The sequence below is a fragment of the Lathyrus oleraceus genome, chromosome 7, assembly GCF_024323335.1.
Source record: "Lathyrus oleraceus cultivar Zhongwan6 chromosome 7, CAAS_Psat_ZW6_1.0, whole genome shotgun sequence".
NCBI lineage: Eukaryota > Viridiplantae > Streptophyta > Magnoliopsida > Fabales > Fabaceae > Lathyrus > Lathyrus oleraceus.
In genome coordinates this window covers 507,615,543-507,633,716 of record NC_066585.1, presented here as the reverse complement: position 1 = coordinate 507,633,716, position 18,174 = coordinate 507,615,543, and the positions used below count along the sequence as shown (strand labels likewise).

The 18,174-nt window shown below is 34.0% G+C and overlaps 1 protein-coding gene across 4 annotated transcripts; it reads left to right on the top strand.

Annotated features, from left to right (window-relative positions):
- The first annotated feature begins 347 nt into the window (after positions 1-347).
- Positions 348-17,573, top strand: LOC127108098 (organic cation/carnitine transporter 3). 4 transcript variants are annotated; one of them, XR_007795955.1, is made up of 2 exons: positions 348-445; positions 615-1,279. XR_007795955.1 is itself a non-coding variant. In XM_051045471.1 (2 exons), exons 1-2 carry the CDS (start codon positions 395-397, stop codon positions 17,234-17,236), a joined length of 1,518 nt encoding a protein of 505 aa, XP_050901428.1. In that variant the 5' UTR covers positions 358-394; the 3' UTR covers positions 17,237-17,573. The 4 variants fall into 4 exon arrangements, 2 of the variants coding, with proteins under 2 accessions (XP_050901428.1, XP_050901427.1); XM_051045471.1 differs by lacking the exon at positions 615-1,279 and adding an exon at positions 15,770-17,573 and having other exon boundaries at positions 358-445; XR_007795956.1 differs by having other exon boundaries at positions 363-445; positions 612-1,279.
- The last annotated feature ends 601 nt before the right edge of the window (positions 17,574-18,174 follow it).

Genomic DNA, 18,174 nt, shown 5'->3' with positions numbered 1-18,174 from the left:
TATTAATTTATTAATATAAAATATATAAAATAATAATTAAAAGATATATTTAAAAAATAATTATTATCTTTTTATTAAAAAGTGAAAATAAGTAGTTACTTTGAAATAAATTTATTTACTAAAATGAAAATCATTTTAAAACTTAAAAAATATTAATTTGTAAAAGATAATTTATTTTTTAAATACATTAAAAAATTAATATATTTGAATTATATACATTAATTATTTAATGTATCAATGTATCTAAAAATGAGATAATAATATCATGTGATTAACACGTGTTTATGCATGTTCATTCTAAATCTTTACATAAATCATCACATTTATTTCTCATAGCACATCATTCTTTTCTTTTTTTTTCTTCTCATTCTCATCTTTTTTTCCTCATCCACTCATGGCGGCTATGGAAGAGCTACCTTCTTCCATTCCTCACCCTTCTTCCAAGGTACAAATTTTATTTCCATTTTTTTTACACTATATATACATATAATCCTCTGCTTCTAGTATTCAATTGAAAGTACTGGATTAGGATTTTGATTTTAGTTTTAATTTTAATAGATATGGAAATTGAAGATTTAGTTCCAATTTTAATAAATTCTTATTCTGTTCAGCAGGAAAAAGTGTTAAATGATATGATTAGAAATGGAACTGGTGTATATTGTTGATGTTACTGCACTGATATGTATTAGGATTGGTTTGGTGTAGAATTCGAACTGCATTGTTGTTGAAATATGCAACATTTTAACATTATGTCCCAGATGTAACCGATTGTGTGATTTGGTGTAATAGATTATACCTGTGAAAATATGTGTTACATGGCTACATTTGAGTGATGTAAGTGGTTACCTATTTTTGTGTAACCGGTTACATACGTGAAAAAATGTGTTTCTTCGCACTGCTGAGAGGCTTGAAAATATAGGTGTAACTGGTTCCCTATTTTGCATAACCGGTTACATGCGTGAAAAAAGTGTTTTTTGGGCTTTTCACTATTTTGTGGCATGTTAGGACCGCGACTCATTGCGTATGTTTTCTGGTATGTTTTTACATGTCCGACTCGTGATGTGGTGTCGCACAACACTCTGACATGATGCGGAAGCTCGAACATGAAGATCTTATGGAGAATGAAACAGATAGAGTATAGTATAGGGGATTGACTTTGGTCAACCGTTGACCAAAAAGTCAACAGTTGACTAAAACTCAACTGGGATCAAATGATGTAAAAACATGTAATTTGATTTTCTAGGACTCTTTTGTAATAGAATGGGATAGCTTTCTACCATGTCTTGTATTGAACATCTGAATTTGTACAGTTCACAACTAGATCCAATGTCATGGGGCAGTCCACCTGATCCATAAGCATCTCAGCCCGAAATTAATCGTAATACCGAAATACCACAGGCTAAGTTTTCAAGAACAGCATAACAGGAATTGTCCAACGCTCAAACCATAACCATCATCCCCTGAATCATTGATGTAAATGGATGAATATGAAATGAATATGCAAATGAATATGTGAATAAATGTTAGGGTAAAAAGTCTGATGAATAGTAGGAATTAGGTAGGGCAAATTTTGGGGTATGACAATAGTTAGCCAAATAGTTTGAGATGAAGGACTTATGCATTCTTCGCTACTTCTTGGACATTGAAGTTTCCTACTCTCCTATAGGTTATCTTATCCCTCAATCCAAGTATATTGCCAACATTCTTGAAAAAACTTACCTTTCTGATACTAGAGTGACAGATAGTCATCTTGAGTTGAATGTGAAATATGATCTATCTGATGGTGTTCCTCTATCAGATTCCACTTTACATCTTACTTTAGTTGATAGCCTAGTGTGCCTTATAATTACTATACCAAATATTGCTTATGTGGTTCATGTTAGTAAGTTTGTTGTCTCTCATACTAGAGTGCATTAGGCAGTTGTTCTTCGCACATGTCGTTATCTTCGGGGAACCTAGTTTAAGAGCCTTCTTTTTTCCTCATCGTCCTCATTGGAACTACGCGTTTATTCTGATGCTAATTGGGCTGACGGCCCCATAGATCGTAGTCTACCACAAAGTTTTGTATCTTTCTTGGAGACTCTTTTATTTCTTGAAAGAGTAAGAAATAAGATATTATCTCTCGTTCTTCTATAGAAGTTAAGTATCGTGTTATGGTATCCATCACTACTGAAATAGTTTGGTTGCGTTGGTTACTTTCAGATATGAGTGTCTTTCTTTTTGAACCAACTCCTATGTATTGTGATAAAAAAGTGCCACTCAAGTTTCCCACAACTCGGTCTTTCATGAATGAACCAAACACGTTGAGATTGATTGTCACTCCACTCATCATCATCTTTAGCATGGGACAATTACTTTACCATTTATCTCTGTTGAAATATAAGAGACTAAGAGACATTTGAATAAACCGTGTGCTTTGAAAAACACTACATAGTATTTATTATATATAGAGAGAGATTACAACTAATTACATGATATAGTCGATGTGAGACTATTTTATATACAAATATTCTTAACACTATATATTTACAAATATCAACACTCCCCATCAAGCTTGAGCATATAAGTCAAATGCGCCAAGCTTGTTACATGTATAATTAGTTATGGGGCTTCGCAGAGATTTTGTAAACACGTCTGTCAGTTGATCAATAGAGTTGACAAAGTTTGTGACAATGTCACCTGACTCAATTTTCTCTCTGACAAAGTGACAGTCTATCTCAATATGTTTGATCTTCTCATGGAAGACTGAATTTGAAGTAATGTGCAATGCAGATTGATTATCACAAATAAGTGTTTTTGGTCTTGCTTCTTCAACTTGAAGTTCCTTTAGAAACTGTTTTAACCAAATAAGTTCACATGTTGTCATTGCCATGGCCCTATACTATGCCTCCGCGCTTGATCTTGCAACTACATTTTGTTTCTTGCTTTTCCAGGATATAAGTTTTCCTCCAACAAGTACACAATACCCAGAGGTGGATCATCTATCAATGGGTGACCCTGCGCAATCAGCATTGGAGTATCCAACTATCTGAGTATGTCCTTTATTTTCATACACTAGACCTTTTCCTGGAGCACATTTGATGTATCTCAGAAACCGGATAACATCATCCATGTGGTCCTAACAAGGGGAATTTAAGAAATGACTTACCATACTAACTACAAAAGAAATGTATGGACGAGTGAATGTGAGATAAATAAACTTTCCAACCAATCTCATGTACCTTCCTGAGTCAGATAGAGGCCCCCCTATTTGGGTAGTAGTTTCACACTTTGATCCATAGGAGTATCAGCTAGTTTAGCATTCAACAAACATGTTTCTTCCAAAATATCCATAACATATTTCTGCTGAGAAATCACCAAACCATCTTTAGATTAGGCTACCTCAATACCAAGAAATTGCCAAGATCTTTTGTTTGAAATTGATTCGAGATATGTTGTTTTAATTGGAGTATACCCTGCTGATCACTATCAGTTATGACAATATCATCTACATACACAATAAGATAAATACACTCTTGAGCTGGGTGACAATAAAAAACATAATGGTCAGCTTTACTATGGACCATACCAAATTGTTGTACTACATTATTGAATCTGTCGAACCAAGCTCTTAGAGATTGATTAAGACCATAAAGAGACATGTGTAACCTATACACCATATTCAATGACCCCCCTGAGCAACAAACTCAGGTGGTTTCTCCATATATACTTCCTCTTCAAGATTACCATGTAAAAAATAATTTTTGATGTCAAGTTGATGAAGAGGCCAATGTCGAATGGATGCAATGGCTAGAAGAAGTATAATAGATTCCATCTTGGCTACAGGCGAGAAGGTATCACTATAATCCAATCCAAAAATATGGGTGTATCCATTGTCTATCAAGCAAGCTTTAAATCGATCAATCTTATCATCTGGACCAACCTTCAGTGTATAAAGCCAACGACAACCTACTAAAGATTTCCCATGGAGTAGAGGAACCAGTTCCCAGGTACCACTGCTTTGAAGAGCATGTATTTCATCAATCATTACTTGCCTCCATTCAGGGTGAGATAATGATTCACCTGGAGTTTAAATAATATAAACAGAAGATAAAGAAGACAAACAAGTATACTGCAAAGAGGAAAGACGATGATAACATAAATCAATATAATGTGGAGAAGGATTTCGTGTTTGACGTATACCTTTTTGAAGGGCAATCGGAAGATCGGACTCATGTTGCAGGATCGGATCCGGTGATGGCAGAGGTGTCGGAGGAGAGTCTGCAATAACTTTAGGACATGTATAACCTCAAGGACAGGGACGACAAGCGTTGGATGGCGACGCTTATATGTTTGAAGTGGTCGAGAAGTGGGGGAGGGGGGTCAGGAGCCATAGACTGATGGAGGATAATGGTAGGCGAGACATTAATAACTGTCATAAATGTGTGGAAGTACTTTATTAAATGGATTATGGAGTCATGTGACTGGACTCGAAATATGGAACCGACTCGAAGAAGGTAACATAGGCCGATATGAGGTATCGTTGTAGAGTATGTGAATAACAACGATAACCTTTTTGGGATCAATGATAACCAAGAAATACACACTTTAGTGATCGAGCTGATAGTTTATCAAGAATAGGAGAGAGATTATGTACAAAACATCGAAGACTCGGGGAGGAATTGAGTGAAGTGGGGAATTGGGAAAAAGGATTAAATGAGGGATTTTATTGTTAAGGACATATGAGGGCATGCCATTTATAAGGTAACTTGCCGTTAGCACAACATCCCCCCAAAACCGAAGTGGAACATTACCATGGAGAAGTAGGATCCGAGTAGTTTCTACGAGATGCCGATTTTTGCGTTCGACTACCCTGTTTTGTTGAGGTGTGTGAGGGAAAGATGTTTGATGAAGAATACCATTGTGTGACATAAAATTTTGAAATTGTTGGGATAAATATTCACGGGCATTGTCACATCTTAAGGTACAAATAGACACACTGAATTGAGTTCTTATTTCTTGATGGAATTGTTCAAAAATAGAAAATAATTCATATCTATTATTCATTAAAAATAACCACGTGCAACGTGAAAAATCATAACAAAGGTGACAAAATACCTAGACTAAAGAGTAGAGACATTACGCGGGGGACCCCAAACATCGGTGTGAACTAAAGCAAAGGGGGATGAAGCTCGTTTGTTGACTCGATTGGGAAACTGACCACGAATGTGTTTCCCTAGCTGACACGACTCATAATGTAAATTAGACACCTTTGATAAATTTGGCACCAACTTATGTAGTTTGGAAAGATTAAGATGAATGAACTAAGCATGGACAGTGAATGGAGAATCTTTAGCTGAGCATGTCTGAGACGACACTAAGAGGTAATAAAGGCCTTAAGACTCACATCTGACACCAATCATTCGTCCCGAACTCCAATCCTGCAGGGTAACATTATTGTTAGTGAATGTGACACTACAATCAAGAGAACAAGTTAAACGACTGATTGAAAATAAATTAAATGGACAATTAGGTACATATAGGACATAAGTAATAGAGAGAGAAGGTAGACACTACGCCAAAAACTAGAATAGACAGCGCACCTTAGAGGGCGCTTTATTACAAAAGCGCTCTCTAAAGTGAAGCGAAAAAATAAGGAGCAATAGACAGCGCACTTTAGAGGACGCTTTTGTAACAAAGCGCCCTCTAAGGTGAAGCGAAAAAATAAGGAGGAGATAGAGGGACAACAATATATGGCGCTTTTTAGAAAGCGCCCTCTAAGGTTACCCTTAGAGGGCGCTTTTAAAAAAGCGCTGTTATAAGTCCATGTGCATTTCCAGTTTATAAAGCGCTTCTGGAAAGCCTTAGAGAGCGCTTTCATAAGCGCCCTCTTAGGCCCCCCTTTTGAGGGCGCTTTTTTTCCACAAGCACCCTCTAAGGTCCCCTTTAGTAAACATTAAAATTATAACATACTGCGCGTTTTGTTATTTCACTCTCTGTTATTTTCGTTCTTTTTCACGTTAGGGTTCTCACTGCTACGATTTTCGCTACTTCTAAGGCGTTCTCCTTCCACCTCTATTAGATCTACGACGTTTCCTCCTTCTACCAATCAAAGGTACACGATACAGCTTATGAGTGTATTTATTCTAGCATACATTATTACTTGCACTATTGCTTTGTTTTAGCTTTGCCCCATTTCAGTTTTATGTTATTGTTGTCTATGCTACGTTTGTTTCGACCTGTAAAGTTTCAATATTCATAGTCATTTAAATAGTTTGGGTTTATTAGGCAATTGACGGTTGGTTTTTAAATTGCTGAATTTGATATCGCTATGAATCACATTCAAAGACTGTTGTTAGGGTTCGGTTATGGTTACATTATAGAGACATTAGAAACCTTTGATTTCGCGGCTTAGATTGTAGTTTAACAACATTTTGTAAAACCCTAAAAAAAATTCAAATTTTTTACTATTCAGGCAGCAATATCTAAAACACCTTCTACCAATCAAAGGTATACTATGCAGCTTATGAGTGTATTTATTCTAGCATACATAGCGTAGCTAGTAACTTAAGAAGTTTAGGTATGGATGTTATTTGATAGAGTAAATGGAGACATGAATGCCCTGCACAGAGACTAACTCAATAAAGCGAAATTGTTTTGTCTCATCCCATTTTTGGTTTCTCTTCTGAAATTGTTTTTTGTTTATTCTAATTAGTAATGGATAATACATGGATGTCTTCCAATCGATTGTCGAGAGAGTACGAGAATGGGGTATCAGAATTCGTTAAGTTTGCCGTTGCGCACGCCGAAGACCCCAGTAGAATGATATGTCCTTGCTTGGGTTGTTGTTATGGGAAACGGGTTGACGCAGTTCAGTTGACATCGCATCTAATGAGGCATGGAATTGATCGAAGTTATACATGTTGGAATTTGCATGGTGAGAAAAGTAACGAGAATGTTGAACCGGGGGATAGTACGACCTATGCCTCAAACTATAGTGGCGCAGATACATACGATTGTGATCGAGTTGAAGAGATTGCAGAAGCACTTGAAGGAGATCTTAAGGATTGTCCCGAAATGTTTGAGAAGTTGGTAAGTGATGCAGAGAAACCTTTGTATGATGGTTGCACTAAATTCACAAGATTGTCTGCGGTATTAAAGTTGTACAACTTAAAGGCGGGCAATGGATGGTCGGATAAAAGTTTCATAGAGTTATTAGCCCTTTTGAAAGATATGCTTCCTAAGGATAATGTTCTTCCCAATCGAACATATGAGACCAAAAAGATGTTGTGCTCTATTGGCATGAGCTATGATAAGATACATGCATGTCCAAACGATTGCGTTTTGTTTCGAAATGAGTATGCATCGTTAAATGAGTGTCCTAAATGCGGTGTCTCGCGATATAAGAACAAGTTGTCTCCAGCAAAAGTCTTGTGGTATTTTCCTGTTATTCCGAGATTTAGACGCATGTTTCGTAGTGAAACCGATTCAAGACACTTGACCTGGCATGCAGATGAAAGAATTATAGATGGAAAGTATCGACATCCGGCAGATTCACCACAGTGGTTGAAAATTGATAATGATTATCCTGAATTTGGATAAGAATCAAGAAACCTTCGCTTGGCATTATCTACTGATGGAATGAACCCACACGGTATCCAAAGTATCTCACACAGTACATGGCCTGTGATTATTATGATTTATAACCTACCTCCATGGCTATGTATGAAGCGTAAGTACATGATGTTGTCTATGTTGATTTCTGGACCTAAACAACCAGGGAATGACATAAACGTGTACTTGAAGCCCTTAATCGAAGATTTAAAGATTTTGTGGGAGACCGGTGTGGAGGTTTATGATGGATATAGGAAAGAAAGTTTCAACTTGAGGGCGATGTTGTTTGGCACAATTAATGATTTTCCAGCATACGGAAATCTATCAGGGTATAGCATAAAAGGTCAATGTGCGTGTCCTATTTGTGAAGATAAAACAGATTGGAAGCGCTTGGAGTTTGGTCAGAAGAATGTCTTTCTCGGTCATCGGAGATTCTTAAATTCAAATCATCACTACCGTGGATGGAGAAAGGCGTTCAATGGAGAGACAGAACAAGGCAGAGCTCCACCTATATTGACGGGTGATCAAATTTTTGAAAAGGTGAAAGATTTGGATACTCAGTTTGGCAAGCCTTTTGCCCACACACTTGTCAAAAGTGGGTGGAAGAAGAGGTCAGTTTTTTTTGAATTGCCGTATTGGAAGTCCTTGTATGTGAGACATTTTCTTGATGTTATGCATATTGAAAAAAATGTATTTGAAAGTGTTATTGGCACGTTACTCAATATACAAGGAAAGTCTAAGGATGGCCTTAAGGCAAGAAAGGACTTGATAGCGATGGGAATAAGAACTGAATTAGGACCCTTGAAGAAAGGAAAACGAACATATCTACCGCCTGCTGCTTATACTCTATCTAGAAAGGAGAAAAAAACATTGTGTAAGTTTCTAAGTGAAGTTAAAGTTCCAGAAGGGTACTCTTCAGATATTAGAAGACTTGTGTCTATGAAAGACCTCAAGTTAAAGAGTTTAAAGACCCATGATTGCCATGTTATAATGGAACATTTTCTCCCAATAGGTATACGTTCTATTCTTCCAGAAAAAGTAAGAAGCTCTATAACTAAGTTGTGTTCTTTCTTCAAGTCAATTTGCAGTAAGGTGATCGATCATGCGATCTTACCAATGTTGCAAAAAGAAATCGTTATTACTTTGTGTGAGCTTGAAATGTTTTTCCTCCATCATTTTTTGACATAATGGTACATCTAGTTGTTCATCTTGTGAAAGAGACACAATTGTGTGGACCAGCTTATATGAGATGGATGTACCCTGTTGAACATTATATGAAAATATTAAAAGGGTACGTGAATAACCGAAGTCGACCAGAAGGTTGTATGGTTGAAAGATACATTGTTGAAGAAGCGATTGAGTTTTGTACTGAATATTTGTCTAATGTTCAGTCAATCGGACTCCCCAAGTCTCAGCTTGTCGAAAAGAAAGAAGGAAAAAATCTAATTGGAAATAAAATCGTGGCAGTATCAAGGGTTGAACGGGATCAAGTGCATTTGTATGTTCTGCACAATGAGAATGAGGTTGAGCCGTATGTTGAAATTCACAAGGATGTTCTCTGAGGTTTAAATCCCAATAGAAATGAAAATTGGATAGTACGAGAGCACAATCGATGTTTTATACCTTGGTTTAAGGATCATATTTATTCAAAGTATTATTCAGATCCCGCTTCAATAACAGAAAGGTTGAGATGCTTAACATATGGTCAAAGTTTCCATGTTTTTTCTTATAGCGCATACGCGATTAATGGATACACATTTTATACCAAAGAACAAGATGATAAAAGTACTATACAGAATAGTGGTGTCACCGTGGTAGCTGAAGCAATGCACATATCAAGTGTGAAGGACTTAAACCCCAAATTTGCAAATCTGTCGTATTTTGGTGTTATCGAGCGCATTTGGATGTTTGATTATGAGAAGTTTCAGATTCCTATATTTGGTTGCAAGTGGGTTAAAAATAATAACGGCATTCGAATGGATAAGTCAGGATTTTTGCAAGTGGATCTTAATAGGGTGGGATACAAAGATGAGTCTTTTATTCTAGCCTCTCAAGCTAGACAAGTGTTCTATGTCAATGATCCGAAAAGTACGAAATGGTCTATAGTTCTTTTTTCCAACAAAGTAATTGATGAAAACACTGGAGATCAAGGTGATATTGATGTTGAGATTGAATCGTTTACCAGAAATGATCAAGATGAGAATATTATATCAAATGATTCATATATTAGAAATGATCATAATGAGGGTATTTGGATCAATCCAACCGTCCGTGTTGTTAAGAGACATGTAGAATATATTCCAACCAAGAAAAGAAAGAGAACTTAGTGAAAAAGGTACAGGTCAAATGATTTTAATTGTTTTCTTTATTACAGGTAAAATGGCTTTTATGATTTTAATTATTTTTATATTTGTCATTTGATTTTAATTATTTTCTTTATTACAGGTAAAATGGCTTTTATGATTTTAATTGTTTTTATATTTGTCATCTGATTTTAATTGTTTTCTTTATTACAGGTAAAATGGCTATTATGAAGTCAATCATTCGTGCAAGGGGCAAGGGATACTTGAAAGTATCAATTGATATTTGTTTAGATGGAGATGTTCCATTGTCGTCAAGCCTCATTCGCGTAGATGATGATGCTGGATATTTGAAAGTATCCCTCTACGACAATGGAACATGTCCATCTAAACAAATATCAATTCTATCTTCAAAAGATAAGGGACCAAAAATATAAGGGGATTACGCAGCAAATCGAGTCAGTTGCATCAAAAAAAAAGGTATAAACACAATTATATGATATTTATGCATAGAAAATGTTAATTCTTGATCTTATATTTCACCTAACTAATTTTATGATATTTTAGGTTCATGCTATTGATATTGAACAAAAAGAGGTTGTTGCTAAGAAGACTGCGGCTAGCAAAAAAAACATACATCTCAGAGATGCTTTTGCTACTTAGTTTTATTTCTTTTTAAGTTATGAATTGGTTGTATATTTAGAATCTTTAGAAGTTAAACGATTATATCAGTGGATTGTTATATATATATATATATATATATATATATATATATATATATATATATATATATATATATATATATATATATATATATATATATATATATATATATATATATATATATATATATATATATATATATATATATATATGGATTGTTGTATATAAGGCTTGTTGAATGCAATGTGTGAAAAATGACTTCAAATTATACAGTTTTGGGTGTACTGCTTCAATATACAGGTTGTCTAAAATAAATAAAAAAATATAGCGCTTTTTAAAAAAAAAAATTTAAATAACCACCCACTTTAGAGGGCGCTTTCCAAAATAAGCACCCTCTAAACCCTTTAAATTTCCACTTTAGAGGGCGCTTTCCAGTAAAAGCGCCCTCTAAACCCTTAAAATTTCCACTTTAGAGGGCGCTTTTCAGTAAAAGCGCCCTCTAAACCCTTAAAAGTTTCCACTTTAGAGGGCGCTTTCTTTAAAAAGCGTCCTCTAAAGTGGCCCTTAAAGGGCTTAAAGAGTCACTTTAGAGGGCGCTTTAAAGCGCTGTTATAGGCCAAAAAAAGCGCCATCTTTTCCCTTATTTGGCGTAGTGAGAATTTGAACAGTACCAATCCCTTCGGATCGAGTTTTAGAACCATTAACAGAAGTTATAGTAGGTAAGAAACTAGATGTAGAGAGGGAAGAGAATTTTTTTTATTACCGGTAACATGACCAGACACACCAGAATGAAGGACCCAAGGACCAAGAGGAGATGAGTAAGAGAAGCAAACAAATGGATTACCAGTGTGTGAAACCGAAGTCGTGGAACCAGAGTTTTGATTAGTCTGAGACCATCTGAGAAAATCCTCGTAGTTTGGCGCCAAGTTCTGAAGAGAAGGTGAAGTATGCATAGTGTCCGGGTGATCGATTTGAGCTGCATTTACCTGGCCTGGCGGTCTACCATGCAACTTTCAACAACGGTCAATAGTATGTCCAAGCCGGTTACAATGGTCACACTTGCGACGGGGTTTGGAGTTGGATGACCTTCCTAGAATAAGATTCTGATTATTGCCAAGAGATGTAATGGTTTTCTTCCATTTAGCAAGTTTGGCTGCGGGAACAGTATCCACTTTTGTGGTTAAGTGGTCTTCATATCCCTAACCGTGAAACCACATCTTGACAGCACCAACCCATATGTTGTAGTTGGATGAGCCAGTTAGCCTTTCACATGGGATAAATAGAATTTTGGTAAATGAATCACTGAAATCAAAATTAGTGTCTCCTATGGCTTGGACAACAAAATAACGAAGTGAAATTGGGGTTGTTTGGAGTGGATCACCGTTTTCTGCGAGTCATAAAGTAAGACGAAGGCAGGATCTGGTACGGGTGGGGAGAGGCAAGTAGACCGACGGAAAAATGGTTGGAATCATCCATCGGACGAGCTGGTATGCGCGGTGCAGCGGTGGAAAAAACGCAACGGCCGGATCAGAGGGTGGCGAGTCGGATGGTTACCGAAGAATTTTGAAAAGTGAGAGGCAAACTGGAGTGATGACACGGTTTGCAAAAAAAATTATCACCGGAAGACAGTGGATCAACCGGGTAAAGCTCGACGAAGAAACAATTGTCTCTTAGAAGGCTCTAGATATCATGTTGAAATATAAGAGACTAAGAGACATTTGAATAAATCGTGTATTTTGAAAAGCACTACAGGGACTTTATTATATATAAAGAGATTACAACTAATTACATGATATAGTCGATGTGAGACTATTTTACGTGCAAATATTCTTAACACTATATATATTTACAAATATCAAAAGTCTCCTCCGTTTTACAAATTACTGATTTGTTTATGAAGACGCATTCTATTAAACATTTTTATTTTTTGATTGACAAACTCTTGATGCTCTCTGCTAATGCATTTTGAATTTGAGGGGAGATGTTAGATATTATTATTATTATTATTATTATTATTATTATAATATTGTTTCATTATATCTTTGTAACACTACTACAAAAAACACATGTAACATCAGACACGAAGTTAATTTAACCTCGGTTAAAGAGGTGAGGTAATGAATGGCGTCATGAAGAACTGCCACTTTACCCTTCGCTTTTTTAATAACCGAGTGGATAGTTTAAAGGGTCATTGGTTTGATCTTCAGCAATAGTTTTTTTTATATTTTCAAAACTATCATCATATACCTCTCAGTTTATTAGCAAAACCGAAAGAATATATATATATATATATATATATATATATATATATATATATATATATATATATATATATATATATATATATATATATATATATATATATATATATATATATATATATATATATATATATATATAATTTGTTTACACATAATATTATTAAATTAATTTGTTTACGAACTACGTTATTTACACAAAATATTACATTGTTTATACTGAATTTACATTTATTCTTTATCGTCATAGTTGTCAGTGAAGAAGAAATGTTGAATATCTTGGGGAAGAAAAAATATTGAGGATCATCGTTTCATTTATCTTGAGAAAGATCAAATGTCTGATATAAAACAAAAAAAGTTTAGATAAATAAAATAAATATTCAGTTATATGATAATTTAAGAACACAAACCTTGAACCCAAGTAATTATGTTATTACATTCCATCCTAGAATTTTTTTCTCAAATAAAATAATTATTTTTTTAAGTTTTCATGCCAAATATTTCATTATCAAAGTTTAATATTCATAATATTTTTATAATTAGGATTTTTGGTTTCACGCGGATCATTTACGACAGTGTTTTGAGTGTTGATACTGATTAAATAGATGACAAAGATTTGTTTAAGGACGGTGAAGAAAATGGATAAACATATTTATATTTTACGTCGGTTATTACTTAAAACTGATGTAAAATATGTTTCTTTTTAGATAAAAAATACAATAAAATACGTTTCATCCCAAGTGTCACATACCTCTCGGTTTTTATAAAAAAACTAAGTGGAAAACACTTTTTTTTAATTACATTGTTTACCCAGAATATTAAAATAAATTGTTTAAACAAATTCATATTTTGACAATGGATTCTTGGAGAATAACAAATCTTTTCAAATTTCTGATAAGTTATATGTTCCTACCAAGAGAAAAAATTTATGTACTTTCAATTCATCCCAGAGATGTTTCATTCTCTTCGGCAAATGTTTTCATGAAAAATTCTTTGACATGAAAGAGAGCAAGATGATTGCTTTAAGGAATAAAATTCTCAATATTGTCAACCGAGGAAAATAATAAATTTTTCAATATTTTCTTTGATTGACAACATAAGTTTATTCCAAAAATACAACAACAACATCAACAACATTATGTTGGAATAGATTGCAAGAGGGAAAAAAAGTTTTGTTCAAGATAGAAGAACATTGAAGATTTTTTCTGTCTTATAATCCATCACAAAGAATGATGTGTACAAGTTTGGATCAGTTACATAAAAGTTATGTTTAGGGTAAAATCTGATTAACGAGTTTTTTTATACTATAATCTGATAATCTAATATCTCAGTTATTAAATATAACTGAAGGAATAAATAACTAATTTAAAAATAAAACAAAAAGAATGACACAATTTTTAAAGAAATAAAAACATAAATCGTTGTTATTGGGATTCGAAACATGTTCTCAATTATTTTTCCCCCGGTTTTAATTAGAAATTAAGGAATATGTGATATTTATTATAAAAAAAATATGGTGGACCTTAATATTTTACCTCAATTTTTGGTTGAGTGAGATGAAAGTTTTATCATAAAATATATTATTTGTAGTAGTGTAAAGATAGTTCGATATTTTCTAACATATAGTATTTATACTCAGATGTAACCCTAACTCTTCAAATTTTGTTCATTCTATTAAAATCCTAAATCAAATGGTCTTTTATATGTTTATTATCGTTAACATCTCTAACGTTAAATGGACTTTGTTAGTGGACAATAAAATTAGTACCCACTAAATTAATTATTAACAAAATCGACAAAATTGGATATCAAATTTGAAAAATAAACTCTAAAAAGTTAGAATATATTATAGTCTAATAATGTATGCTCTATATTATAAACAATTATATTTCATCCGTTCTACTCTTTCTTTTTTATATAAATAAATTTTGACTTTTGAATTTATTCAATATATAATGTATTTAATATATATATATATATATATATATATATATATATATATATATATATATATATATATATATATATATATATATATATATATATATATATATATATATATATATATATATATATATATATATATATATATATATATATATATATATATATATATATATATATATATATATATTAATGATTTAATTAATAGTTTCTAAAGTAGTCATCATTGACTATAATAAATTATATAAGAAAACCATAAATATGAAGGATACACCGCTTTCATAAAAAACACCGTCGTTTGACCAGTATGACGCCAAATCATACATTTCCACACACATAATACTACTATATTAGTAGTACGACTTTCTGTCTACTCCCTAAAGATGATTTTCAATTTAAAAAATTTTACACACAAATTAAAATATATAATTATATTATTATAAGATATATTTTTATTAAATTAATTTATTAATAGTAATGTATAAAATAATAATTAAAAAATGTATTTGAAAAAGTAATAATTATTTTTATAATAAAAGGTAAAAATGATTAAAACTTAGAAAGTACGTATTAATTTATAAAAGATAATTTATTTTTGTAAATGTATTAAATGATTAATGTATTTGAGTTATATATATATATAGTCTAGATACATAATTAATGTATTTAAAAAGGAGATAATAATGTCACGAGGTTAACACGTGTTTATGCATATTCATTCGAAATCCTTACATAAACCACCACATTCATTTCTCATAACACATCATTCTTTCATTCTTTCTTTCTTTCTTTCTCATTCTCATCTTTTTTCCTCATCCTCTCATGGCGGCTATCGAAGAGCTACCTTCTTCCATTCCTCACCCTTCTTCCAAGGTACAAATTTTATTTTCCATTTTTCTTACACTTCATTGAAAGTACTGGATTAGGATTTTGATTTTAGTTTTAGTTTTAATAGATATGGAAATTGAAGATTTAGTTCCAATTTTAATAAATTCTGATTCTGTTGAGCAGGAGAAAGTGTTGAATGATATGATGGAAAAGGGTTTAGGAAGATTTGGTTGGTTAGAATTTCTGCAGTGCATTCTTGTTTCATTTGCATCCTTCGTTGATGCACAGCATTCATTCATAACGATTTACACCGAAGATTACCCGTCATGGCATTGCACAAATTCAACATTATGCAACTCGGATTCTAATATATGCAATATCCCTAAATCTGCATGGTCATGGGATGGACCATCACACAAAACAGTGATATCTCAATGGAATCTTGAGTGTGCCAGTAGCTTTGTTACTGGTTTACCGCAATCTTCGTTCTTCATTGGTTGCCTTTTCGGTTTGTTTCTTCTCGCGACTTTGGCGGATACTTCACTTGGAAGAAAGAACACACTTGTTATCTCTTGTTTATCGATGTCTATAGTTTCGTTTCTCATAGTTTTCTCTACGGATATTTGGATTTACTCTGCTTTTAAATTCTTGATTGGCTTTTTGCGTTCGTCGATCGGAACATGTGTTTTAGTTATGCTTGCTGAGAAAGTTAGTACTGAATGGAGGTTCACCGTTGGTATTGTCGAATACACCTGCTTCATATTAGGGTATATGTCACTGTCTGGTATAGCTTATGCCAATAGGTTTAATTCGTGGAGATCGGTTTACATCTGGACGTCGGTTCCTGCTATTTGTTACTCGGTTCTTGCTTATATCTTTGTTACTGAGTCTCCGAGGTGGCTTCTAATGCAAGGAAGACATCAAGAGGCTATGGCAATGCTTACAGGAGTTTCTTCATTAGAGAATGGTAATGATTTGACAGTAGGTTTGATAGAAGCTCCTGTGAATCGACAAAAGGCTTCCGTTTTCCAACTCTACTCATCGATAGCCGAGTTGTTTGGGAGAGGCTGGGCTTTAAAGAGAATGGTCGCGGTAATGGTGCTTGGTATTGGAATTGGAATGGTGTATTTTGGTTTGCCGTTAGCAGTTGGGAATTTAGGATTCGATATTTACTTGGCCGTTGTGCTCAGTGCCTTGATCGAAATACCGGCTTGCGTGGCTACCTATTTCTTGGAGAACCGCCAAAGAAAACCATCGATTCTTGTATTTTCAGTAGCCAGTGGCGTGTGCTGTATAATGTGTGTTGTTGTTGGATCAGGAATACAAGAAATTAGAGTCGGATTAGCAATGGCATCGTTTTTCTGTTCTTGCACAGCTTTTAATGTGTTTCTGATTTACATTCTTGAGCTATTTCCTACAAGTGTGAGGAACACTACAACATCATTGGTGCGACAAGCTATGGTTTTTGGTAACATTTTCATCCCCTTTTTGGTATCTGCTGGGAGGAAAAATGACATTTTCTCTTACGGCGTGTTTGGAGTAGTTGTCATGTTGTCTTGTTTTACGTTGCTCGGTTTGCCAGAGACAAGAGGATTGGCTCTTTGTGATACCATGGATCAACAAGAGAAGAAAGACGATATGTCGGTATAAAATTGGTTAAAGAGTAGTTGTCATGTTCTGATCAATTTGAAGGAATTTTGAAGGCAGTTAGTTAAAGATGATTCTGTTATTTCCTCCCTCATGTTCCCCAATATTGATTCTGACCACTGATAACTGTTTTGATCAAATGAAGAATGCATAAAGTTGATCAAATTGATCAAATGAAGAATGCATAAAATTAATCAAAGTTTCTAGTAGAGTTTAGTGTTTATGGTATGTTTCTGTTTTAGTCCCTCAAGGTCTCTATGATGATGAGTTGGCAGAATTACGATCATGATTTTTTTCTTTTCAAAAGTTAACATATACTCTATCCGTGCCTAATTTACTTTCTCCGTCTCATTTATTATAATATTTTTATTAATTGTAATTTAAAAAAGAGATTAATTACTATACACTGTCAGTGTAAAAAGTTTTTGCTTAGGTAAATTGCATGCTCTTTTCGACAAGACTAGTCATGCTGACCCAATACGCCTCATAGACCCCTTGAGGGCTGTCAAGTACCAGATTAACAGTTGTTTCTTCCCCGGAAGGTATCAGAATCAGAGGTTCCTGCTACTCATTTTTTTCTTTCCATGCCCCTTGGCAGTCATCATTCCACCTGACCATTTGATTTCTTTTCTCTCTTTTTTGTTTGTTTTTGGTTCAGGCGTTTCTTACACTGTTTTTTTCTTTTCTTTTTTTTTTTTTTTTTTTTTTTTTTTTTTTGCAGGAAAAACCTCGATTCCTCTTATCCGCTCGTAATAAGCCTCGGCAGCTTACCGGACAGCACTCCATAAGTGCGCTAATTCGAACTCAACAGTATGAGTTATCTCAACCGGTCAAACAACTGGATCAAGTCCGCCGGATGCACCTCTTCCGCTTGGGACTTTGTCATCATGTCATCAACATGGAATTCGCTTTCACGATGAGTCATATCATGAAACAAAGTC